Raw genomic sequence first — 25626 nt, forward strand, 5'->3', positions numbered from 1 at the left:
TTAAAACTTTGTATTATACAAACATATAACACTAATTTGCTGAATTCAGAATGCCCCTTTAATATCAGTTAGAATGGTATCAATGTATTATACTTGAAATGGTTTTATTAATGGGCTTCAGTAATTATAATTCATTTTGAAACACACTAATTTGTACTGTTCTTCACAGTAATCAAACCACTGTACAGTCATATTCTCTTCAGCTTTCCTTTTCCAGACATTTGACATACATTGTTAACTGATTTTTCCTCTTTGAGCAATTGTTAGATGGGTCCCCTGACTATAAACTGATCACAAGTTGTCCTGCTGCTTACACATTCTGTGATCAAAATATGTGGGGAAACTTGGCAGAAAGCGTTACATTTCTACGCAGGGCCCATAGCAAAATAAGCTCCTTGTAGCTGCTTTCTGCTCTAGCTAATAGATGAGAGACCTCAAAAGGGTACCGACTACTATTAACTCAGAATTACAGTATACAGAATTTAGAAATGCGTTTTCCAAACCAGGCAATCCCTTTAAATAGCAGTCTGCATTCTGTTGAAGGGTTTGCAGGATAATAACAAGCTTATTTCAATACTTCTTCTGATAGGAGTATAATAGAGGATAGTTTTCTTTAGTTGCCTTAATGTTTAAGATGTTTTTTGTTTTTCAGAGTACAACAAAAAGTGCTCCCTGTTTAATAGCGCTACATGGAGTATTCTGCAGATGATAGTGTCTCACAAAAGCCATCAGATGAGCCCAGAGATTCACAGGATCACCTGGCCAGTGACACCACGGATGATGAACAGGAAGACCTGCCTTATGATGGCATCCTTGAGTGCTATCTAGTTCCAAGTTTACAGCATGAGAAAGTAGACAAATCCAGCACCCCTTTTGATTCTCATCAGACATTGATCAGTATTGAGCAAAGTCAACCTGTAATAGAATCTGAAACGACTAATGATGAAGCTCTTTATTCCTTACATAGTAGCGACATGTTTAGCTTGTCTGAGACTATTTCCAATCTTATAGCTCAGGATGATGAAGACGCAGAGCAGGAAAGCGAGAAGTTATTCACTATACCAACAATAATCCCAGATGTTCTTTTACGGCACTTTACTGAAGGCAATCTACTAAATACTTCTGAATTTATTGATTATGAGACTATGCCGGAAGTATCCATTGTTGAAAGCAGTGATGATACAGCGATCAGCAGAAAAAGTGATGCAGGGCTTAAGCAGTGTCCTTATAATGAAGAACAAGACGATTTTAAAGAGGAATACTTGGAAATGTATGGAAAAGAAGACAACAGTATCCAAAAAAACATAAATGAATCAAATTCTAAAATAGATGACACATCAACAAAAGGAAACAATGAAGAAAGCGAATCTGAGCTTATACAGGAGAATGTGGAAGAGGATGAGTTTCCACCTGATGAGGTGGACATAGAAAGTAAGCAGTCTACACATGAAGCGCAAAGACGACCTTCATATGAAATGAAATATGGCCAAGGACAGGTTCATTACAAACTTCCTGATTTTTCAAAAGTGCCTCCGAAAGTAAAAATCCCCAAGACTGATAATGGCGCTGCTAAGCCAGTGCATACAATAAAGAAAGCTGCAACTACTAACAATTTTATAGGACAATCATTTCTGATTCAAGATATACTTGATTCCATGCAACCAGGACAGATGAAGGAAGATACACCATTTTTTGACCATCGTGGTGAACAGGTGGGTGTGCAATAGTCATAGTGAATTGTTCCCAGCAGTGTGTTTGATTCTAGATGCTGGAATATTTGGATGTATTATAACATCAGAACCAGAAAGATGTAATGATCATGTCCAAATTCATATAATTTTAATAGATCTCTTTAGTGTCTATACAATTTTCCAATAAAGATACAATTTTTGTCACCCACTAAATGTTCCCGAAGCTAAATGTAAATTACACTCCACCTGTCTTACACTGGCCAATTATCGGGCAAACAAACGTTCATAGAACGCTCGTTCCTGATAATTGCCCTGTATAAACAGGGCAACGAGTAGCCGATGAACGAGCCTGCGCTTGTTCATCGGTTGATTGCATCGTTTCAAATGCATAAACTTTTATCATTGTCGGCAGCACATTTCTCTATGTAAACAGGGAGATGTGCCGACACTATAGAACTGTATGGGGACGAGCGATCAGAGTAACGAGTGATCGGTGTAACGAGCGCTCGTCCCCATACTAGCTCTTTGTGAAAGTAGTAAACGAGCGCCGATCAACGAGTTGTGTAAGGGTATGTGCACACACACTAATTACACCGTTTTCCCATTGAAATCAATGGGCAGATGTTTGGAGGCAGAAAATAAGCCGTGTGAACATGCCCTAAAGGTACTTTTAGGGTATGTGCACACACACTAATTACGTCCGTAATTGACGGACGTATTTCGGCCGCAAGTACCGGACCGAACACAGTTCAGGGAGCCGGGCTCCTAGCATCATACTTATGTACGATGCTAGGAGTCCCTGCCTCGCTGCAGGACAACTGTCCCGTACTGTAATCATGTTTTCAGTACGGGACAGTTGTCCTGCAGCGAGGCAGGGACTCCTAGCATCGTACATAAGTATGATGCTAGGAGCCCGGCTCCCTGCACTGTGTTCGGTCCGGTACTTGCGGCCGAAATACGTCCGTCAATTACGGACATAATTAGTGTGTGTGCACATACCCTAAAAGTACCTTTAGGACATGTTCACACGGCTTATTTTCTGCCTCCAAACATCTGCCCATTGATTTCAATGGGAAAACGGTGTTCTGTTTTTCATAGACTCTATAGAAAACAGCTCCAAAAACGGCCGTAAAAAAAGTCACGAAAAACACGAGTGGCTTAAAAAACTTCTGAAAAACAGCTCCGTATTTTCACACGTTTTTGAGTTTGTGTGTGCACATACCCTTAGTGAGCCTTCTCGGCCTGTCAAATGCTCAAATGTCAGAATTTCACCAGCCCTAAGTTTGGTGATGATGGCCTATGAGCTGCACTTTTATAATTGTGGGCCATAAGATCTCTTGATCTTTAGATGCCTGATTCCATCAAATTTCAAGTCAAAGTAATTTTTTTCTGTGTTTATAAATCTTATATTTCTATTTATTGAAATAATATTTTTTTTATATTTTTTTAAGGCTTTAGTAGATTTGGATTTCAATAGCAAACCCAACACTGTGTGTCTACAAGCATCAGAATGTTTTCCTTCAAGTCTATATCAGTGTCTTTCACATGTTGAGAACCAAACTGAAGCCGTTTATCTTGGACTTCAAGGTATAATAATTTAGCTTCTTTTTACAGTTGTTTATTTCTAATTTATTGATCTAGATGTTTAGTAATTATTCTTTCAATCCCAGATGCATATCTAGGAAAATAAGCCCCATAGCAAAAATCTAAATGAGATTGTCTATACATGTTCATATTGTATTAAAAACATATACTCTTCTTTATTAGTATACAGACAACTGAATTATTCTGTTCTCTCCGCAGAAAATGGTCTTACAATATCTGGATCAGAAGAAGCAGTCATTGAGGAGCCACGGAATATTAAGTGTGAACAAGTACCAACAGAGGGAGAAAAGATGACTGGACTGCTGAAGGAACAAGCCCAAACACTCAAATTTAAAGTAATAATGAAATATTTTAAGTTCTGTCTGGTATCATAAGAATGTTGATGTTAAGATTTGCCAGGTCAAAATATTTCAGGTTAAACTTAAAATATTTGAAACATAAAATGACCTGTCCTGCAGGTAACTTTCGTGCATGTGGCATGGCATCTGCCACTAGTTTATTAATTCGCTATCTCCTAACTAATCTAATAGGTGCTATGATGCTGATAAGTACAGTCCGAGATATGACTATTTGAAGTGATCCCCTTCCCTCCAGCCTCAGTCTCTCACACTGTGTGAAGCAGCTTCATGCTGATAGGACAGCGTCGGAGGCTGTAAGATAGCTCCACCTTAGGAGAATCGCTGGTGTTGACACCCACTTGTCTAGTATAGCCTAATTTGCATATTTATTTGCATAACTTTTAAAATAATAAACTTTTTGGGACACAATTTTCACTAGCATTATCAGTGTGACAGCGCCTATTAGATTAGCTAGGAGATTTGGCATTACTAAACTAGTGACAGATCCTCTTTAAGTCAGTCGAGTATAGGGAATATTAGGGTATATTTTCCCACATCTTTTCATGGTCAATATATTCTTTGTTATACAGAAATTGGAATCCTCCTTAAAGGGGTTTTCCCATAGTGGACATTTATGACATATCCACAGGATATGCCACAAATGTCTGATAGGTGCAGGTCCCAGAGGTGGGACCGCATCTATCTCTAGAACGAGGTCCCCTAAACTCCGTTCTACCTTGCTCGACTCCTATTGCTCACTGAGCTACGCTGCTTCTGTAACTCCCATAGAAGTGAATGGGAATTATGGAAACAGCGTAGCACGGCAAACTATGCTGTTTCCGTAGCTCCCAAGTTCCAGAAGCAGCATAACTCGCCGTGCTAGGCTGTTTCTATAACTCAAAATCACTTTTATGGGAGTTAGGGAAACAGCGTAGCTCAGCGATCTCGGATGTTTCTGTAACTCCCGACCACCTAACAAGGAAGTGGCCGGGAGGCAGCGGGAGTTGAGCAAGGTAGAACGGGGTTTAGGGGGCCCCGTTCTAGAGATAGGTGCAGGTCCCAGAGGTGCGACCCGCATCTATCAGACATCTTTTCTCCTACCTGTGATCACTCTATCATAGAGCATTCAAATACAATATCATTGTTCTTTTCACAGGTGGAAGGCTTTTCTGATACTCTTTTTAAGAAGTCAATGTCTAGAAGGGAACAGCTCCTGGTAAAAGTTTGTAAACTTTGGTTTGCAGTGGTTGTGCTTTGGTTTGCAGTTATTTAGTTTAATGTCTGCCTATAAACACAATTCTGTCCTTGGGAGATTCATTTCCCTTATCCAACATTACTTTTGCAGTAATTACTAAACAATCACTTCCATCAAGGATTATAGGCATGTTCTTTTTCTTGTACTCAACATAAAAACTGCCATATGAAACAATTTGACCCTATTTGATGGCATTTTGGTCCCACTATGCAATGGTGTCCTTGGATGAGAGATCTAGGTTAGTGGTGGCGGACATTGTCCACAGGATAGGTGATAATTTTATGATCGCTGGGGGTTCCACCGCTGAGATTCCCACTGATCGTGAGAACGGGGGTCCCGAACCCCCAGTGAGAGCTGTACTCAGCTGTTTCCCTCATTTCCATAGACATTGAATGGAGCAGCATTGCGCATGCTGGACCACTGTCCATTCAATCTTTGGGACCCCAGTTCTCACAATCGGTGGGGGTCCCAGCGGTGGGGCCTCCTGCGATCAGAAAATTATCACCTATCTTATGGACAGGTGATAATTTATGATTTTGGGAATACCCTTTTAAGCTGACCATAGATATAAGGTAAACTCTCTAGTAATTGGGGGGGGGGGGGGGGGGGGGAATAAGCTACTGCCAGATATCTCTGGACCTGCTTATCTTCTGGGGTGAGCATGTTGAAATCCTACTCCCTCTTCTCATACATTGATGACAGATCTTGCCAAAATTGACAGATTTGGTGGACATTTATCTAGTTCATATGGCACATTTTAGACAAACAGCAAGAGAAGTATTAAAGCATACACCCTCATTTCCTTATTGGCCTATATTCAGTCTCTCTTCTCTGTGTTCATTGAAAAGTAAAGTGGTTTTCCGTAAGTTGAAAAAATTAGAGAGACAGCAGGAACTGTGACAAAGTAAAAAAAATAACCAATACTCACTGTTAAATCTCCCACCCCCACACTGGTGGTCCCGTCGGTCTTTGTTTACTTGTACTGTAGAAATGACGTGCTGTTCATCCATGTGACCACTGCAGCCAATCACCGGCCTCAGTGATCATGCTTGCATGTATGGCACAAGACCCATAAGGCCAGAGAGACCACTGATTCGCTTCAGCAGTCATGTGAATGAATGGCTCGTCATCACTGCAGGACAAGTAAACAATGATCGATGGGGATCACCGGAGCTAGCGGGCTATTTAACAGGTGAATATTAGTTATTTTTTACATTTCCTACTGTCATTAAAAAAATGTAAACTCCCGGAAAACCCCTCACTGGGGTAGATTTACTATTCAAATTGCGCCACATTTATTAACTATTTTAGATTTTTTTTCCTCATGCTTGACGAGGGGGTGTGGCTTATCGTAAAAAGGGATGTAGCCTAACAAAAAGGGTGTGGCTTAAAATGTGGCACGGTGCACCAAAATTTTGCTACAAAAAACTGCCATAAACAAAGCCAACTAGCATGTCTACCTAAATGCACCAAATTTATCATGCAGCGTGCCACTGTATCTGTCAACAAGCTAGATTCATACTTTATTACATACTAGGATTCTACAGAGCTGGCGGCTGTTCTGCATATATCATCCATGGAGATGAGCAGGACGCTCTGTCTCTTACTGCAGAGTTATGAGCTGCAGACAGCACGGATTATAAACAGTTCATGTTGTCATTAGAAGCTGAAGCGGTAATACAAGCTATTTATAGAAACGATTCTTGTGCACACTCCTGCATTATAATCTTTTTTTCAGTGAACGGGAGGTACGCTTTAAAGGCTATGCACACCTTTAAAATCACTTGTTTGTTTTTTTTAAATAAAAATGTCTATCAGTGTGTTTTGTGCAACTTTCTAAATACTTAATATTAAAAATTATTTTAACTTTTTGAGATACAGCTGCTTTGTCATTTCTAAACAGATTAGCTGTATCATGCGCTGAGACCTGAATCCGTCAGGTCAGCGGAACTGACAGGATCAGTTCCTGTGGGTCCTGCGTGTCTCTGACAGATTCAGGTCTCAGCGGAAGATACAGCTGCCCTGTATACAGGATACAAAGCAGCTGTATCTCAAAAAGTTACAATAATTTTTAATGAAAAGTATTTAGAAAGTTGCACAAAACACATTTTTATTTAAAAAAAAACAACAAAAAAAACAAAAAAACTATTTCAAAAGGTGTACATATCCTTTGAGTATTTGTAAGCCAAAGCCAGGAGTGGTACCTACACTGAGAAAAAGTATAATGGAAGGCCCCCATAAAAGTCAATGGATCAGTTTTTAATGGCCGTTTTTCAGAAAGCCATCCGTGTGATGGTCGTTAAAAACTGATCCTGGCCTTCATAAGGTTTTGAGAGAAACCCCAGCCAGAGCGTCTGCAAAGCTTTGGTCGGGGATTCCGCTCTTAGAGAAAGCCTAGACTAGTAATGCTATGGGGAAGGGGGGCGCTATCTACAGGGTGGGTGTGAGGCGCTATCCAAAGGGGGTGTGGTGCTGTGCGCTATCTACAGGGGGGTGTGTTGCTATCTAAAGTGGGTGTGTGTGTGTGTGGCACTATCTACATGGGCACTATATTTGGGCACTGGCACTCTAAATGTGGGAACTCTCTACAGTGGACACTGTGACACTATCTACACTGGGCACTGTGGCGCAATGTGGGCACTGTGGCACTATGTGGGTGCTATCTACAGTGATCTGCAGGGGCATTGTGGCACTATCTACATGGATATTGCAGCAAGACCTAAATGGGCACTGTAGCGTTTTCAGTGTTTGGGAAAAAAAACCCCTGACAAATGAAATTCATCCTTTTTTTAATGGCCGTGAAAAACAGATGACAAATGGATGTTAAAAATGGTCAGACGGCCGGGAAATTTGGAGACACACTAATGCAAAACGGCCATGAAATACTGACAGTTGATCCGTTTTTAGCGGCCTTTTTTTCACGTCGTGTTAATGTAGCCTTAAACAGTAAACTTTACTTTCCAGTGCAGGAAGAAGCTGCAGCTGACTACATGCCGCTCTCTTTGCTGCCCGGGATGTACTGCACTGTCAATTTCCTCTTGCTCGAGCACAGATAATCAGTAAAGGGGTTAATGTATAAAGAATAACAGAGTGTAAAAACAAAATTGCCTCTCATTGTGGAGAAATACTGGATTTTATAAATGTGCTACCAAAGAATTCCAGTAATTCTATAAGAATGTGGTGACAAATATACGGTTTGCTGTTTATGCTTTGCTCTGTCATTTATTTCTTTTATTGCTTATTTCAAAGTAATTGGTGCAATGTCTTCTTCTTAAAGACTATCATTATGCGCCTTTTTGGCCACTATTTTGTGAATATACTGTATTTAGTAGTTTGTTCTTGTGCGTAAATTTCGGCAATGTCCTCTGTGGAAAAAGTTAAACTTATTCTTCTTAAATGTTTCCTGTTGGCTTCTATGTGCAGTCAGTTGTTGGCATTTACAGGTCAAATAGAGATGATGTTAATTTGTATAAATAGATGAAACACTCAGATACCTGCCAACATTCTGCTGTGATGTTTGCTTTCTGTTGGTCTCCAGGCATCTTACATATTACTTTATTTATTTAAATGCTTGAAGATGCAGAATAGTTAACTTTGTAGTATATTAAAATGGTTGCTGCAATCACGACAATAATGCGGACAGGGGCCACATGTGGCCTCATGTAGCTGATATGTGTTCCCCAGCTCAATGGAAATTAATGTGTTCCTGCTGCTTTTCCCAGTATAAGGCCTTATTCACATGAACGTGTTATACGTCCATGAAATCACGTGCGTTGCACGGACCTATGTTAGTGAATGGGGCTGTTCAGACTGTCAGTGATTTGCACGCAGCGTATGTGCGCTACGTAAAACTCACGACATGTCCTATACTTGCCCATGTTTCGTGCAGCACGCACCCATTAAAGTCAATGGGTGTGTGCAAATCGCGCTCGGCACACGGAAGCACTTCCGGGTGCCACGCGTGATGCGCGCAACAGTAGTAAAAAGAATGAATGAAAATAGAAAAGCACCTCATAAACATAAAAACAGAGTGTCATAATGATGCCGGCTGCGCGAAAATCACGCAGCCACGCACCATATACAGATGCCACACAGAGCTTTTGCGCGTGCAAAACACAGCGTTAATAAGGCCTAATGATCAGGCACGAGCTCTCCTGTACTCTGAGTGCTCTGCCAACAATAAAGACCAGAGGAGCAACTCTGCTTTCTTCCCTGGTATGTGGGCACTGTAGTATTTTCTCATCTCTAAAAGTTGTGTTGTGTGCATGGTTCTAAATCTGTGTATGGACTTTATTGTTTTTATGTCTGTGTTCTTTCCATTTGTATTCTTCCAAAAATATGGACGATCTGTGTTATTTTTTTTAATTATTTTATTATTATTTAAGTCAAAACCTGTTTTTAGTTGAGTAAAATAAATGTGTGTGTTTCTACTCCTTAAGTGTAGGAACACACTAGGCAGATAGGCTGCGTAAAACAGAGTATCCTGGTAGCCGCAGTGGAATTCTCCTAGAAAAAATGCACAAAATTGTGGTGCAGTTTTTCGTGCGGCATGTTCGCTGCGGAAATCCTGAAGCAATAAAAAAAAAAAGTTTATACTTACCCCGGCCGTAGCCATGGCGACGTGTCCTTGTGACTGCTGCAGCTTTTCATTAGCTGCAGCAGTCACATGGGATGAAACGTTAACCCCGGAGGCCGGACTGCACTCAGAAGAGAGGAACGCGTCGCTAGGACTACAGCCAGGGGTAAGTATAAACCTTTTTATTAATTTCAAATAATAAAAGTGTTGTTTTTTTTCACTTGCGGTTTTTGTGGTGGAATCGCGACGTTTCCGCCGCAAAAGTCACAACACATGGCTCTTTGTTGTGGGTTTTACCTCCCCTGTGAGTTTAGTGGGGAAAACCCGCAACACAAGAGCAGCAATTCCACAGCATAAATTGACATGGCAAAATTTCAGCAGAATTTTTCCACGGAGTGTGAATGAGATTTGTTAAAAAATCTCACCCGCACTGCTGCTAGTGATCCATAATGAAATACGTTGCGTAAAATCCACAGTGTTTACGCTTAGTGCGTTCCTACCCTAAGGGGGTTTTCCCAAAATCACATCAAACGTTATCCTGTGGATAGGTGATGATTTTCTGAACGCTGGGGCCCTCACTACTGCAACACCCACCGATCTTGAGAACGGGGGGTCCCGAACCCCCAGATCCTCCTTACTGCTCGACTGCATTGAGATGTACATTGAATGGATCGGCAGGAAAGCATACGTGTTGACGCTCTTTTCAAAGTCTATGGGTATTACAGAAACAGCCGAGTACTGTTTTTGTCACTCTCCGTGAATGGAGCGACGGGCACTTGCTTGACAGCCGCTCGATTCAAGTTCCTCCTGTGCATAGTTGATCATTTATGATTCTGGGAAAGCCCCTTTAATGAATGAATGTGGAATCAAGGGACGCATTTGAGGCCCCATCAATATGTTTAATGTGTAGAATTGCAGAAGTACATGTTTTAATGACAAATATTAAAGGGAATCTGTCACCTGACAGACAACTTAAATAGGGAGCATCTATAACAGGGGTGGGGAACCTTCTTTCTGCCAAGGGCCATTTGGATATTTATAACATCATTTGCGGGCCGTACAGAATTATCAACTTAAAAATTTGCCTGCTATATTTCGCCAAACATTTAACTAACTCACCCCTAATGTGATGGCTGGAACGGCCGCTCTTTGGTGAGTTGTGTGATGTTAGCCGGTATTGATGATGGTGTGTCAGTCAGTCTGGAGCGCAATCGACTCTTTGGTAAATTTTGAAAAGAACTCGCAGCAGTAAGTTGTTCTGACTTACTTAAATGGGTTTTCCCATCAGGGACATTTATGACATATCCACAGGATATGTCAGAAATGTCAGATAGATGCGGGTCCCACTTCTGGGACTCGCACCTATCTCTAAAACGGGGCCCCCTAAACCCCGTTCTACCTCTCTGTGTTCCTGCTGATTTCTGACCATGAAGAAGAAAACAGCATAGCTCGCTGAGCTGCGCTGTTTCTGTAACTCCCATAGTAGGGAATGGCAGTTATGGAAGCAGCGCAGCATGCGATTTACGCTGTTTCCGCAACTACTAATTAGATCAATGGGATTTATGGAAACAGCGTAGCTCAGCGTGCTACACGGTTTCCTTCTTTATCGGCGGAATTCACCTGCTTCAGCACCACACAAAGAGAACAGTGTTTAGAGGCCCCGTTCTAGAGATATGTGCGGGTCCCAGATATTTATGACATATCCTGTGGATATAGAAATAATCCAAAAAATGCAATATTTGAAGCAGCACAAATCCCGTTATCAGGAGCGGTGTCACGCTGTAAGATCAGACAAACCCAGTCTGACGTAATGTAATCTTCAGAAAAAGCGTGGTGAACAGCAGCACACGTCTCCCAAGTTTCAATCAATAAGTTCTTTTATTGGTCAAACATCCAGTAAAAAAAATGGCAACGTTTCGACCCATGACAAGTGGAGGGTCTTTCTCAAGCTTGAATGTCCTTAATAAAAAAAAACCTTTAAGTCACTTGGACCTCACTTTAAGTAGGGTGCCGGACGGAGCAAAGGGGGGAATGATACGGCGGCAGCGGCACTCAGAGTGAGGTCGGGTGACTGGACTGTGTTGACCCGGGTGTGGAACAGTCCGGTCACCTAACCTCACGTCACTGACTCAGGTCAGGTGACCGGACTGGTCCACCCTTGGGCCGGCACGCACTGACCTCACTCAGACCGCCGCCACCATACTTGGCTCCGTCCATCCTGCTCCTAAATGTGAGTGAGTAAGGCGGATGGAGCCAAGGAGGGAATGGCATGCCGGTCAGAGTGAGGTCAGGGCGTGCTGTAACAGGAGTGTACCAGTCCAGTCACCTGACCTCACGTCACTGATGTGAGGTCAGATGACTGGACTGTGCCAGCCCGGGAGTGGTCCGGTCACATGACCTCACGTCACTGACTCAGGTCAGGTGACCGGACTGGTCCACTCTTGGGCCAGCACCGTCCAGTCACCTGACCTCACTTCACTGACTTAGGTCAGGTGACCGGACTGATCCACTCTTGGGCCGGCTCACACACCGACCTCACTCAAACCGCCGCTGAAGGAGCCGAGTAGTGAATGACGCTGGGGCAGCACGGTCTGAGTGAGGCCAGGCTGGACCAAATAATCCCGCGGGCCTTATGTTCCCCAACCCGGATCTATAAGATACTACTTCACAGAGTGCTATTGTACCCACTAAATGGTGCTCCCTATTCTAGTTTGGGGTTTTAAAGCACCCCTCAGCCTAATTGGCTGAAAGGTGCCATGTGGTCGCAGCTGTGACTCTTTAACACACAAGTGCCATGTCTGCCAACAGGAGATGCTTCTTGGCCACTCATGCCATGCGGCACCGTAATTATCATAAAGTTTTCTCATGAAGTTTTCTTATGAATGGCAGTCCAAACTGGAATTTAGGTCACTGTTCAATGGTGCAATAGCCCACAATGAAGCACAATACCATGAGCATCTTATAGATTGTCCTTATAAAGCAGTGACCAATTCTCTTTAAGGTGCCTTTTTACATGACACTTTTTCAAACCACCAATGACCAACAAAGGATTGGTTGTCTAAAAAATTGTCGGTGGGGTTCTTATGAACAATTCCTTCAGATTGGTCCCCAATGCCAGTAGGGAAAAGTTTCTATAAGCATATTTCCATTAAAACACAGAAAATGAGAGGCCAGACAACAATTTCACTGAACTAAAACTATTTTGAAACTGTATTTAGACTTTTTTACCTTTTCTATTTTGATGTAGGTTTTCCAAGAATTTAAATCATGCTTAGAGACTTTGGAACGCGAATATCTTACTACTAAAGAGAAGCATCGTGACTTGCAGCTTCAAATATACAGGACAGGAAGCCAAAGAGTTGGAGAGTTTGATACAGAGAGGTATGGTTTAAGTTTACTGATATAAATTCTGCTTCCTGTACAGCATAGTGTCACTTATTGATAATGGAAGAAATAATTATATTTCTGAATACTGTATGTGGCATACAAACTGAAACAGTCATAGCTGCTCCATCTACTGTGGCCCCCGATGTGCTCATTGCTGACTTCCATCCACAGTATTCAGCTCAGTAAAAAGTTTCATTTTTTTGAGTATTACATGTTGAAAAAAAAGGTTGAAAAAAGGTTTGGTCTAGAAGGAAAGAAAATGTTATGGCACAAATAGTTCTGTAATATCATAAAATATAATTGTCTTGACTGTTGTAATTATGAAAAGTTCATTTCTGTGGTACATAGTATAACTATTGTATCTGTGCTCTTGGAGGTGGGATTTTCCACCAATGAGCATAGAATATAATACATATCTAATATAACCATTAATAATTTGGCTACTTATTACCCTGTAATTTGATTCACATGTGTAATAGTACTAAATACAAATTTAAAGAGAATATGTCAGAGTTTATTTGAGTTACAACAAATCAATGTTACCTAATAATTACCTATTGGTGTAGTTAGTATAATAAAAATACATTTATCTGTCAAGTTCAACCGGGGAGCTGAAGGAAACTTAGTTTACTTTTGTTAATCCAGAGCAAGGTGTTAGGGATCTGCCAGGTACTACGTCTAGGTATACTCCTGGGATTAATCAATCCACACCTGAGGCCAGACCTGTTAGACTGACACAGTCTCCCACCAACCAGGGTGGCAGGCTCAGGAGTGGGAGAGCCTATCGCGGCCTGGTCAGTCGGAGTTAGCTCCGCCCCCTGTCCTTTATTACCTGCCGTGTTCTCTTCCTCAGTGCTTGTAATTCTTCTGGATTCCTGGCCCCACTGCTGCTTGCTCCAGCCTGCTTCTGCCGTGCTTCTGCCTTGCTGCAGTTCCGCTTAACCTGCTTCGCTTTGCCCCTGGCTTGCTTCCTTCTTCGTGCTCACGTTGGTATACTCCACTTCATCCTGGTCCTGACTATTCATTCACCGCTCCGTTTCCTCGAGGCGTTCCGTGGGCTACTGTCCCTTCCCTTGCGTGTTCCCTGTTTGTTCTCCCGTGCACTTAGACAGCGTAGGGACCGCCGCCCAGTTGTACCCCGTCGCCTAGGGCGGGTCGTTGCAAGTAGGCAGGGACAGGGCGGTGGGTAGATTAGGGCTCACTTTCCCTTCTCCTCCGTTTCCCCTGGTTGTTCCAATAATCCTGAGGTAGAGGATGTTCATCGGGAACTGTGCACAGTCTGGGCCCAGGTTCAGAAGAACCTAGAGGCGTCCCAGAGCGCACAAAAGATTCAGGCTGATAGTAGACGTTCTGCTAACCCCCGGTTTGTCGTCGGGGATTTGGTCTGGTTGTCGTCCAGGAACTTGCGCCTTAAGGTCCCGTCCAGGAAGTTTGCTCCCCGATTTATTGGACCTTATAAGATCAGTGAAGTCCTCAACCCTGTATCCTTCCGTCTGGAGCTGCCCCCATCCTTTCGCATACATGACGTCTTCCATACCTCCCTCCTCAAACGCTGCTCCCCGTCCTGGTCCCCCTCGAGGAAACCTCCTGTTCCCGTTCTCACCCCTGAGGGGGTGGAATTCGAGGTGGCCAAGATTATGGACAGTAGGATGGTCCAGGGCTCCCTCCAGTACCTGGTCCATTGGAGAGGATACGGGCCGGAGGAGAGGACTTGGGTACCTGCCCGTGATGTTCACGCAGGGGTATTGATCAGGAGGTTCCACCTTCTCTTCCCTACTAAACCGGGTCCTCTTAGTAAGGGTCCGGTGGCCCCTCATAAAAGGGGGAGTACTGTTAGGGATCTGCCAGGTACTACGTCTAGGTATACTCCTGGGATTAATCAATCCACACCTGAGGCCAGACCTGTTAGACTGACACAGTCTCCTACCAACCAGGGTGGCAGGCTCAGGAGTGGGAGAGCCTATCGCGGCCTGGTCAGTCGGAGTTAGCTCCGCCCCCTGTCCTTTATTACCTGCCGTGTTCTCTTCCTCAGTGCTTGTAATTCTTCTGGATTCCTGGCCCCACTGCTGCTTGCTCCAGCCTGCTTCTGCCGTGCTTCTGCCTTGCTGCAGTTCCGCTTAACCTGCTTCGCTTTGCCCCTGGCTTGCTTCCTTCTCCGTGCTCACGTTGGTATACTCCACTTCATCCTGGTCCTGACTATTCATTCACCGCTCCGTTTCCTTGCGGCGTTCCGTGGGCTACTGTCCCTTCCCTTGCGTGTTCCCTGTTTGTTCTCCCATGCACTTAGACAGCGTAGGGACCGCCGCCCAGTTGTACCCCGTCGCTTGGGGCGGGTCGTTGCAAGTAGGCAGGGACAGGGCGGTGGGTAGATTAGGGCTCACTTTCCCTTCTCCTCCTTCCTGCCATTACACAAGGCCCAAAAAACAACAGTATTGCACAAGTCAATATGCCCTAGAAGAGTTATTAATACCATGTTTTATTTTATAGCTTATAGTTGAATAATAATGTTCCTAGCACTGAACCTCATGATACACTGTTACGGAACTCACAGACATAGAAGAATCACTATGCTACAACTTGTCCGTCTCTGGCTAAGGGTCTAAGGAACTTTGTCATTCTTTCCCATTGTTTTGGACTTTCCTTGGCTGTCCGGTTGGAACACCAGGTCGCAGCCCATAGAGTAGTCACCAATTGGTGGTGGGTGCCCTGCAGTGGACATCATGCAGAGACATGGTATAGAGCAGATACAGAGGTCAGGATAGCCAAGAGTCAATTCCGATACAATTATATCGTAAATATTCCAAACCAATTAGTCTTAATTTACAAATTTGATGTTTAGGAAGGATTGTGTAAAATGCTGTTCCAAAGTCCAAAAATACTATATCCACAACCGCCCTTCCGTCAAGGCTTCTTACCTCCTCAAAAAACATATTAGATTTGTTTGACAACCACTGTCTTTCAGAATATAGTTTTGGTTATAGCTTAAAATATTATTTCCAGTCACATACAAGATTACCCTATGATAAATGTTATGCTTAGGGCCAGGGCCGGCCTTAGGGGTGTGTGACCTGTGCCGTTGCACAGGGCGCATCACTTCAGCAGGTGGAAGGGGACTGCGCTGGCTCCCTTACCCTGCTTATTTCAGAAGTGCCGGGCCGGCGACTCAGCAGCTGCCTTTCCCCCCGAGCGCTTCTTCCCTCAGTGGCGTCGCTACAGCGGTAGCGACGCCACATTCAATAGTATATGCGTCCTTAGGATTCCGCTCCAGGAGAAGCCCCTGACGCCACTGTCCATAAATGGACAGAGACGTCAGGGGCATCTCCTGGAGTGCAATCCAAGACGCTGTGACCGGGGATCCCACTCCAGTAGAAGCCCCTGAAGTCACTTTCTATAAATGGACACAGACGTCAGGGGCTTCTCCTGAAGTGGAATCCCCGGTCACAGCGTCGGCAAGGCTGTGGACGTGGATTCCGCTTCAGGAGCCGTCCCTGATGTCACTGTCGAATATATGGACTGAGACATCAAGCGCTCCGTCCAGGAGCGGAATCCCAGTCCACAGGGGGATTCCGCTCCTTCAGGGAACTACAGTGGTGCTATCTACAAGGGGGTGTCTGGCACTACCTACAAGGGGGCTGTACCTACAGAAGGGTGTGTGGCACTACCTACAAGGGGGCTGTGTGGCACTACCTACAAGGGGACTGTGTGGCACTACCTACAAGGGGGCTGTGTGGCACTACCTACAGTGGGCTATGTGGCACTACCTACAAGAGGGCTGTGTGGCACTACCTACAAGGGGGCTGTGTGGCACTACCTACAAGGTGGCTGTGTGGCACTACCTACAGGAGGAATCTGAGTGGCGGGCTGATGGTCATTATAGTGGGAGTGGCGGGCTGATGGTCATTTTACTGTGAGTGGCGGGCTGATGGTCATTTTACTGTGAGTGGTGGGCTGATGGTCATTCTTCTGTGAATGGGGGGCTGATGGTCTTTAAGTGGTTTCTAGCTCTGACCTCCAATTGAAATTAATAGGAGGCAGAAAATACCTGCGGCGCTCGTTTGGAGTGCTTTTTTGCCTGCGTCTTTTGCATTAGCTTCAACGGCTTAAAAAAACGTCAAATAACGCTCTCATTTCAAAATCTGCCTCAAAATTCCTTCGGAGTGTAGTGCTTGTTTTTAGCTGTTTTTGGTCTTTCTCTAAACAATTTTTTGTAGGGGTGCCCTGAGGATTTTTTTTTCCAGGGGTGCCTCGAGTCTGAAAAGGTTGGGAAACTCTGTACTAAGCCACAGGATCATGCCAGCCTATGCAAGGATCCCGCCGTGGAGCAGCTCAGTTTGTCGTGGGACTGGGGCCTAGATGTTTGTTTGGGGGCACTGTCTACAAGGGGGAGGTGAGGGGCTGTATGGCACCATCTACAAGGAGGAGGTGGGGGATTATGGCACTACCTACAGGGAGGCTGTATGGCACAATCTACAGGAAGGGACTATCTACAAGGGGGGGGGGCTGTGGGTGGCAGCCAGGGGAGGGGGACATTATACTGTGTGGAGGCCACTAAGCGGACATTATACTGTGTAGGGGCACTACAGGGGGCAATATACTGTGTGTGGCACTTAGGGGGCATAATACTGTGTGGGAACAATTAGAAGACAAAATAATGTGTTCTTGAAGGGGTTATAATATATTATATTATTAAATATAATTTTACTGTATGGGGCACTAAACGGGCATTATACTGTGTGGGGGTACTATATAGGGCAATATGCTGTGGGGTCATTATACTTTTATATAGGGCATTTTCTTTATGATGGGTGCGGGGCACCGAAAGAAAATTTTGCACGGGGCGCCATCTATCCTAAGGCCGGCCCTGCTTAGTGCATGTTCACACGTAGCGTAAATACTGCAGATTTTCTGCAACGTATTTCATTATAGAAATCCACAGCGTAATGCAGTAGCGCAGAGTGGATGAGGTTTGAACAAATCTCATCCACACGCTGCATAAGAAAATCCAATGAAAAAACTTTCAGATATTGACCTGCGGTGCAGTCTTTTTAATCTGCAGCATGTCAATTTATGCTGCAGACTCACTGGCTTTCTGTTGCAGGAATTCAATAGAGAGGTAAAACGCGCAACAAATCACAAAGCTTCGATTCCGCTGCAAAAATCCCAAAAAAAAAAAAAAAAGCTTATATTTACCAAGATCTCTTTGCTTCACCGAGCAGCTTGGCCTCCTGGGATGACATCTCATCCCATGTGACTGCTGCAGCCAATCATACAACGTCATCCCAGGAGGCCGGGCTGCAGGACATCAGAGGGATGTGTCGCCATGACTACGGGTAAGTATAAGCTTTTTTTTAACCTGTTTTCCGCAGCGAACATTCCTGCAGGGTCCAGAGCAGATCTGCTGTGTACCCATGTAATGAAAGCCAATTATGAAAGGCCAATCTACTGTCAATTCGTAGAGGAAGCTGCTAAATTATGTATTTGAAATGGGGTGGTCAGGGATGGAGCCCCAATGAACATGCATGAAGAATTATTTTGTTGATGAAACACAGATAAAATTAATAATGTTGTTTTCAAGAAAAGATGCTCTTTAATGGAGGCCAGCAATATGTCTGACCTATATATCCACCTGATTTATGTAGTGCCAGTAGTCAGCTGATAGAATATCTGCAAATCGGTGTAAAAATTATTTATTTTGTGTTGTTTGTTTGTTTTTTTTACAACATTAAACTATGGTTTATGTAAACTGTTTGGTTTGTTCTAGAGAAGTGGAAGGACAGATATTTAGACTGGGCATGTTACTGGAAGATATACAAGAACAAATAAATAAAAGTCAGGAGAGTCAAACTGAATCTGCATCTCCGACTTCTTCAGGTCAAGCTCTTGTTCTGTCTCACAATCAGGTAAACAAAGTGCTATTAATGTTATAACCTTACTATGATGGGCATTCAATAAGGTTCTGAAAATAATAGCAAACATAGTAAAGCAGAAACCGATGTGAGAGATGATAATCCCTGTACAGCGCTGCGGAATATGCTGCCACTCTATAAGCAATGAGGAATTAATAACTAAATAAAGCACTTCCATCTATAATAAAGGTATAATAAAGGAACACAATATTACCCACTTCCACTCCTTGACCACCTGCTGCATCTCTTTGTTAAGAATTAAAATTCGAGAATGGTTTGAATACTTTACAGCAAAGTATATCTGACAGGAGAGGTGTAAGGCCTCATGCACACTTCCGTTGGCCGTCGTACGGCCGTTAATGATGGATCCGTGAAACACAGACCGCACACGGATGGCTTCCATGTGCAGTCCGTTGTTTCACGGACCAAATCAATGAAAAGGCCGAGACTGTTCCATCAAAAACGGACAGGAGTAGGACCTGTCCTATTTTTGACGGAACGGCCAAACGGTTCCGTTAAAACAACGGAAGTGTGCATGGCCCCATTGAAATGAATGTGTCAGGGTGCTATCTGTTAAAAAAACGTATAGCACCCTGACGAAAATAACTGAAGTGGGCATGAGGCCTAAAGCCGTGTTCACATGGCTGTTGCCCTTCCGTTGAGGGGTACCGTCGGAGGTTTCCGTCGGGTTAACCCCTCAACGGAAAAGCAAACTGAAACCTCCGCTTCCGTTTCCCTCACCATCGATCCCAATGGTGACGGAAACGCTGCTAAAGGTTTCCGTTTGTCACCGTTGTGACAGGGTTCCGTTGCACTATTGATTTTTATTTTTCCGTCGACATAGCTGTATGAGGACTTTTATAGGGATTAGTTGTATTTTTTAATTGCACCATTTTGTGGTATATACAATTTTTTTGATTAAGTTTTATTAACTTTTTTGGGGGGGAAATAGAAAAAAACCAGCAATTCCTCTATAGTTCTATGCGTTTTAAAATTACAGCATTTACCGTGCGGCATAAATAACATGTTACCTTTCTTCTATGGGTCGATACGATTACGACAATACCACATATGTCGAGTTTTTTTTATGTGTTACTACTTTTGCACTATAAAAACACTTTTGAACTGAAATGATTTGTTTTCATTGGTACTTTTTGGGGGTACATGGGACTTATTGATTAACTTTTATTGTTACTTTTTTGGGGGGCAGTGGAAAAAAAGAGCAATTTCGCCATAGTTTTTTGTGTTTTGTTGTTTTTTACGGTGTTCAACTTGCAGTTTTGCATGTTAACTTTATTGTTTGGATCATTATGGTTGCGGCGATACCATATATGTGTACTTTTATTTCTTTTTTACACTTTTACTAAATAAAACCACTTTTTAATGTAAAAAATAGTTTTATTTTTTTTAACTGTAATCTTTATTAATAATTATTATTTAACATTTATAACTTTTTTTTTTAGTCCCACTAGGGGACTTCAAAATGCATTTTTCTGAACGCTGCTATAATGCTTTGGTATACTTAGTGCCTGTCAGGGTAAGGGCTTATTTACACGAACGTGTAATACGTCCATGCAACGTGCGTGATTTTCACGCGTGTCGCACGCACCTATGTTAGTCTATGGGGCCGTGCAGACAGTCCGTGATTTTCACGCAGCGGGTGTCTGCTGCGTAAAATTCACAGCATCCCTGTGACAAGCGTGATTCGCGCAACAGCAGTAAAACTATGAATGAAAACAGAAAAGCACCACGTGCTTTTCTGTTTACAAACATACAAACAGAGTGTCATCATGATGGCGGCTGCGCGAAAGCATCATATGATGATGACACACGGAGCTATTAAGTACCTTTTGCACGTGCAAAACACAGCGTTTTTTGCGTGCGCAAAACGCACACGCTCGTGTAAATCCGGCCTAAAACTGAGAGGCAATCTATTAGGACGTGCCTCTGGCACCGCCTAATAGGCATATAGCCAGGGCAGGCCGTGACACCCCATCGGAGGCCCGCAATTGCATTTGCGGGCCGCTGATGGTTGACAGAGGGAGCTCCCTCCCTCTGTAAATGACTTAAACGCTGTGGTCGCTATTGACTTTAGCATTTAAGGGGTTAAACAGCCGTGATCGAAGTAAACTTCGATCGCTACTGTTGGAGCAGGAGCCCATCAGACAGCCGAGCACCCGCTCCAGCCTGCACGGGACACCCGTGCAGGACTTCGACAAGGCTGCCGTGAAAAGGCGGCGGCGGCCTAGCCTAAGGCCCCTTAGTGACTGCCGTGAAAAGGCATATTGGTGGTCACTAAGGGGTTAAAGAGGACATGTCACTAGGTCTTATAAGTTGAACTGGTTAACTCAAATGAATAGCGCTGTTTCTTTGAGTCCAGAGCAGTTTTTTATTCCTGGACCCCCCGTTCCAGAGATATGGACCACTGTTTTATGGCTCCCTATAGAGATAGCTTCCCTGTCTCTGATGCTGACCAATCAGCAAGAGGCAGCTTAAGGCCGGATTTACATGAGCGTGTGCGTTTTGCGCGCGCAAAAAACGCGGCTTTTTGCGAGCACAAAATGTACTTAACAACTCCGTGTGGCAGCATCATATGGTGCGCGGCTGCGTGATTTTCGCGCAGCCGCCATCATTATGACACACTGTTTGTATGTTTGTAAACAGAAAAGCACGTGGTGCTTTTCTCTTTTCATTCATAGTCTTACTGCTGTAGCGCGAATTTCGCTCGTCACACGGAAGTGCGTGATGCGCGTGATGCGCGAACAACGCACAAATATAGGACATCCGCTGCGTGAAAATCACTGACAGTCTGCACGGCCACATTGACTAACATAGGTCCGTGCGAGGCGCGTGAAAATCACACGCGTTGCACGGACCTATTATACATTCATGTAAATAAGCCCTAAGGGTAGTCCACGCCCTGTTGGCTAACTACAGCAAATTAGCATATAGGGAGCCAACAGAACAGTGGGCCATATCTCTGGACACCCCAGTCCAGGAAAAACAAAACAGAGCTAGAATCAGGCAGACAGCGCTATTCAGGTCTTTTAACCAGTTCAATCTATATGACATAGTTACAGGTCCGGACATACAAGCAAGGCCATCGATAGCCATCGGGCCCCCACCGATCAGCTGTTTTGAATTGGCCGCAGCGCTTGTACGAGCGCTGCCTTCCCTTCATTTCTTCTTGCTCACTGTGAATCTTCGACACACATTTAGCGGCAATTCACAGGTATTTTGTCCCATTCACTTCAATGGGAGAAGAAGGCTGCAATACCTGTGAATCGTTGCTAAATGTGTGTAGAAGATTCACAGTGAGCAAGAAGAAATGAAGGGAAGGCAGCGCTCTTACATGCGCTGTGGCCCCTTCAAAACAGCTGATCGGTGGGGGTCCTGGTAGTCGGACTGCGACCCATCAGATATTGATGGCCTATCCTGAGGATAGGCCATACATTTATACTGGCTGGAAAACCCCTTTAACTACAAATAACTATTAGGGTATGTTCACACGCACTATTTACGGACGTATTTCAGGCGTTTTACACCTGGAATTACGCCCGAAAATACGGCTTGAAAGCGTCGGCAAACATATCCATTCATTTGAATGGGTTTTACGATGTACTGTGCAGACGGGCTTTATTTTTACGTGCCGCTGTCAAAAGACGGCGCGTAAAAAAGACGCCCGCGTCAAAGAACTGCATGTCACTTCTTGAGACGTAATTGGAGCCGTTTTCCATTGACTCCATAGAAAAACAGCTCCAATTACGTCCGTAATGGACACTGCGAAAAACGCCTGCACATGCCATTACGTCTGAAATTCAGGAGCTGTTTTAGCCTGAAAACAGCTCCGTAATTTCAGGCGTATCGGACGTGTACGTGTGAACATGCCCTTAGAGAGAAAAAAGGCAAAAAAAGAGGGAACGCCCGGCACTCATATGCATCATCCGATGGATATCAGGGAATAATTACAAAGGTGATAAGGGTATTCTAACCTGATACAGTTGTGCTGGGGGCACAATGTCCTGATGTGTATATCTGCAAGGTGGGATTGATGTGTTTTTAGTCTGATGACCAGTCCGGTCTCAAAATGCGTTGCTGTTTTAATAACACTGAAATAAACCTATGGACTTTCATTTCATTTCGATCTTTCGAATTTTATTGTGACTCACTTAAAACGAAAAAAGATCTGAAGATTCCATCATCCTAATGAGGGACAGCGCCAGGAACGCTAATCCGTTTTTTTTTTCTTTCTTCTTTGCATCTTGATTAACTACAAATAGGCACTCTTGTAAACATTACCCTATATTCTCCTATTTTTTTTAATGGTGTGTTCATTTTCTGTGTTTTCTAAAAAGGTAAAAACAAGACAAAATTCTCAACATTATGTTGAATTATATTGTTAATATTTTTTAATGATCATTCAAAACTCATGTAGCAACGAAGCTGTGTTAAAAAAAAATCGTAACCAAAGGTTGTGTTGTCTCTTATGTGAAGGAGACTGAGAATGTCATGAGCCTGATAATAAACAACAACACTGACAAAGTAGCATCATGGTAAGTTAACACAATCTATCTGTTATTTCTATATGCTTTGAAGAACTATGATATGTGAACTTTTGCATTCAATTTTGTGCTACTCCAATTTATTTAAAATAAAAAATAAATTAACTTTGCAAATAGTCTTGAATAAAAATCTCTGACATTTTTGTTCACAGAGCTCCAATGCAGATCCATGTAGCTCCAGGCTTACATGCTACAAATAAACTTTGTGTATAGTCTGAAACTACAATAATGTGTTATTCAATTTTACGTCTTTAGTTTCACATGGCTGCAGGATAAGACTACCAGACAGTAAAATGAATGCAATATTCTGCACTAGTAGCTACTTAATTTCAGCAATAATTTTCCTGTTAGAAAATGTAGGTGTTTTTGTACAGTTCCTAGTTTTTAAAGGCATCATATACAGTACAATAAAGTCATGGTACCCAGAATACGGTATTAGGAGAGGGTGTAATATGCAGCCTATCCCAATTCTGTGTCTAGAATCATTTGTGAAATAAGTGAAAGACTGGTAAAAACAAGTCGTGCATATTCTATCCAGAAGGGGCGCTGTTCTGTGTAGAAGTACCTGTTCTCAAAGGCACTAATTTTTGGCACTAATCGAGATGAAAGTACAGTATATAAGTCAATTAGTACAAAGAAATTTATTTTTTACTTTCATTAATCTTTTGATCATTGGTTGTTGCATTTATTACCGGTCATTAGGATCTGCAATTGTATATGGTCATCCATGTTAGCTTAGAAACTGGACCTGGGACAGCCCATAATCTAAGATCAAGGTCCCATATGGTTCCACTAGTGCACAGATATAGCAGTTACTTGTTTCAAATACTATAGGACAGTGGTTCCCAAAATTTCTGAGGCCGGGACCCACTTTTAACCAAAACTTTCGGGATCCCCACTACCGTACTTAGCCCAATTACGTCTGACGTATGTCAACATTATTCATCTCTAGATGTGCCGGTACTTAGCTCCATTCGAAAAATAAGTTACTGCAACTTTGAAAACAATGATAATTGTGCAGGCCGGGTAGGGGGCAGGCTCAGAAGCGTAGCTAGGTTCTCCAGCACCCGGGGCAAAGATTCAGTTTGGTGCCCCCCCCCAACCTCTTTCCCGACATCTCCTTCCCCCTCGTCATGTTTGTTTTCTCTACCAATCAATGACGTGTCATTCCTTTTCCACATTTCTTTTTATGTAACTCGAGGATAAAAACATTTGTACATTTTACAAGCAATATAGTTCTATACACAACACCAGAACCAAGCTCTAATGACGGGGTAGGGAGACAGACAGGTGAGCCCTAATCTACCCGCCACTCAGTCTTTTCCTACTTGCACGGCCCGTCCTAGGCGACGGCGTACAACTGGGCGACGGTCCCTACGCTCGATAAGTGCACGACAGACCAACAGACAAGGGTACACAGAAGCTAAAGGAAATGGGGCAGTTGCCCATGGCAACACCGTGAGCAACAAGAGTAGTGAATGAACCGAGTCAAACCAGGAGTGTACGAGGCACCAAACGCAGAGCAGGAAGCCAGGGTCAATATGAAGCAGAGGTTAATCTTTATTAGCAGGAGCAGCAGAGCCAGGAATCCAGACAGAATCACAGGCAAAGGAGGAGCAGGAAATGAAGGTATAAATAGACAGAGGGCGGGAACTAGCTCCGTCTGGCCAGGCTGTGATAGGTTCTCCCACTCCTCAGCCTCCCAGCCTGAGTGGTAGCAGATCGAGTCACTCTAACAGACCTGGGCACAGATGCAGGCTGATTAACCACGGGCGTCGACAAAGAAGCTGTGTCAGGCAAATCCATTACACAAGCTCATTACATATATACAGCACCAGAACAAAGCTCATTACATATATACAGCACCAGAACAAAGCTCATTACATATATACAGCACTACCACAGATATAGCTCAATTTAGTGCAACCCCTGTCGTATAGGTTTGCACTAATTTGTTTCCAGCTCCCAGCATGGCCCGAACAATGGAAAGAATATGCTGGGAGTTACTGTTTCACAAAAAAAATCATATCATAATCATACCACCCATCATCTCACTGCAGATCATACAGTGACTACAGTACTGATTAGAGGCAGAATAAACATTTACATTAAGTGACTCATCGGTGACGTCTCAGATTCCAGTTCTTTTTCTCCATCCGGTCCAGACCTCTATGATGACTTCTCCCGATCACAGCCCATTTCTGCAGTTTTCCGCTCAGATGTCTTCAGCTTCTCACTTTTCCAACATTTCTACACCTATAAACAGATATAAAGTTCTCATTATACCACACACTACGCCCCTAAAT

At 43.5% G+C, this 25626-nt stretch overlaps 1 protein-coding gene across 1 annotated transcript in view; it reads left to right on the plus strand.

Moving 5' to 3' along the window:
• Window positions 1–657: 657 nt before the first annotated feature.
• Window positions 658–25626, plus strand: part of AKNAD1 (AKNA domain containing 1) — a 67483-nt gene continuing 42514 nt past the window's right edge. The window contains exons 1-6 of the mRNA XM_075832485.1: window positions 658–1712; window positions 3143–3278; window positions 3495–3631; window positions 12713–12846; window positions 18614–18752; window positions 23253–23311. Coding sequence (XP_075688600.1) covers window positions 690–1712; window positions 3143–3278; window positions 3495–3631; window positions 12713–12846; window positions 18614–18752; window positions 23253–23311 — 1628 coding nt within the window. The 5' untranslated portion in view covers window positions 658–689. The remainder of the gene's footprint in view (window positions 1713–3142; window positions 3279–3494; window positions 3632–12712; window positions 12847–18613; window positions 18753–23252; window positions 23312–25626) is intronic.

This window comes from Rhinoderma darwinii, chromosome 7 (assembly GCF_050947455.1).
Source record: "Rhinoderma darwinii isolate aRhiDar2 chromosome 7, aRhiDar2.hap1, whole genome shotgun sequence".
NCBI lineage: Eukaryota > Metazoa > Chordata > Amphibia > Anura > Rhinodermatidae > Rhinoderma > Rhinoderma darwinii.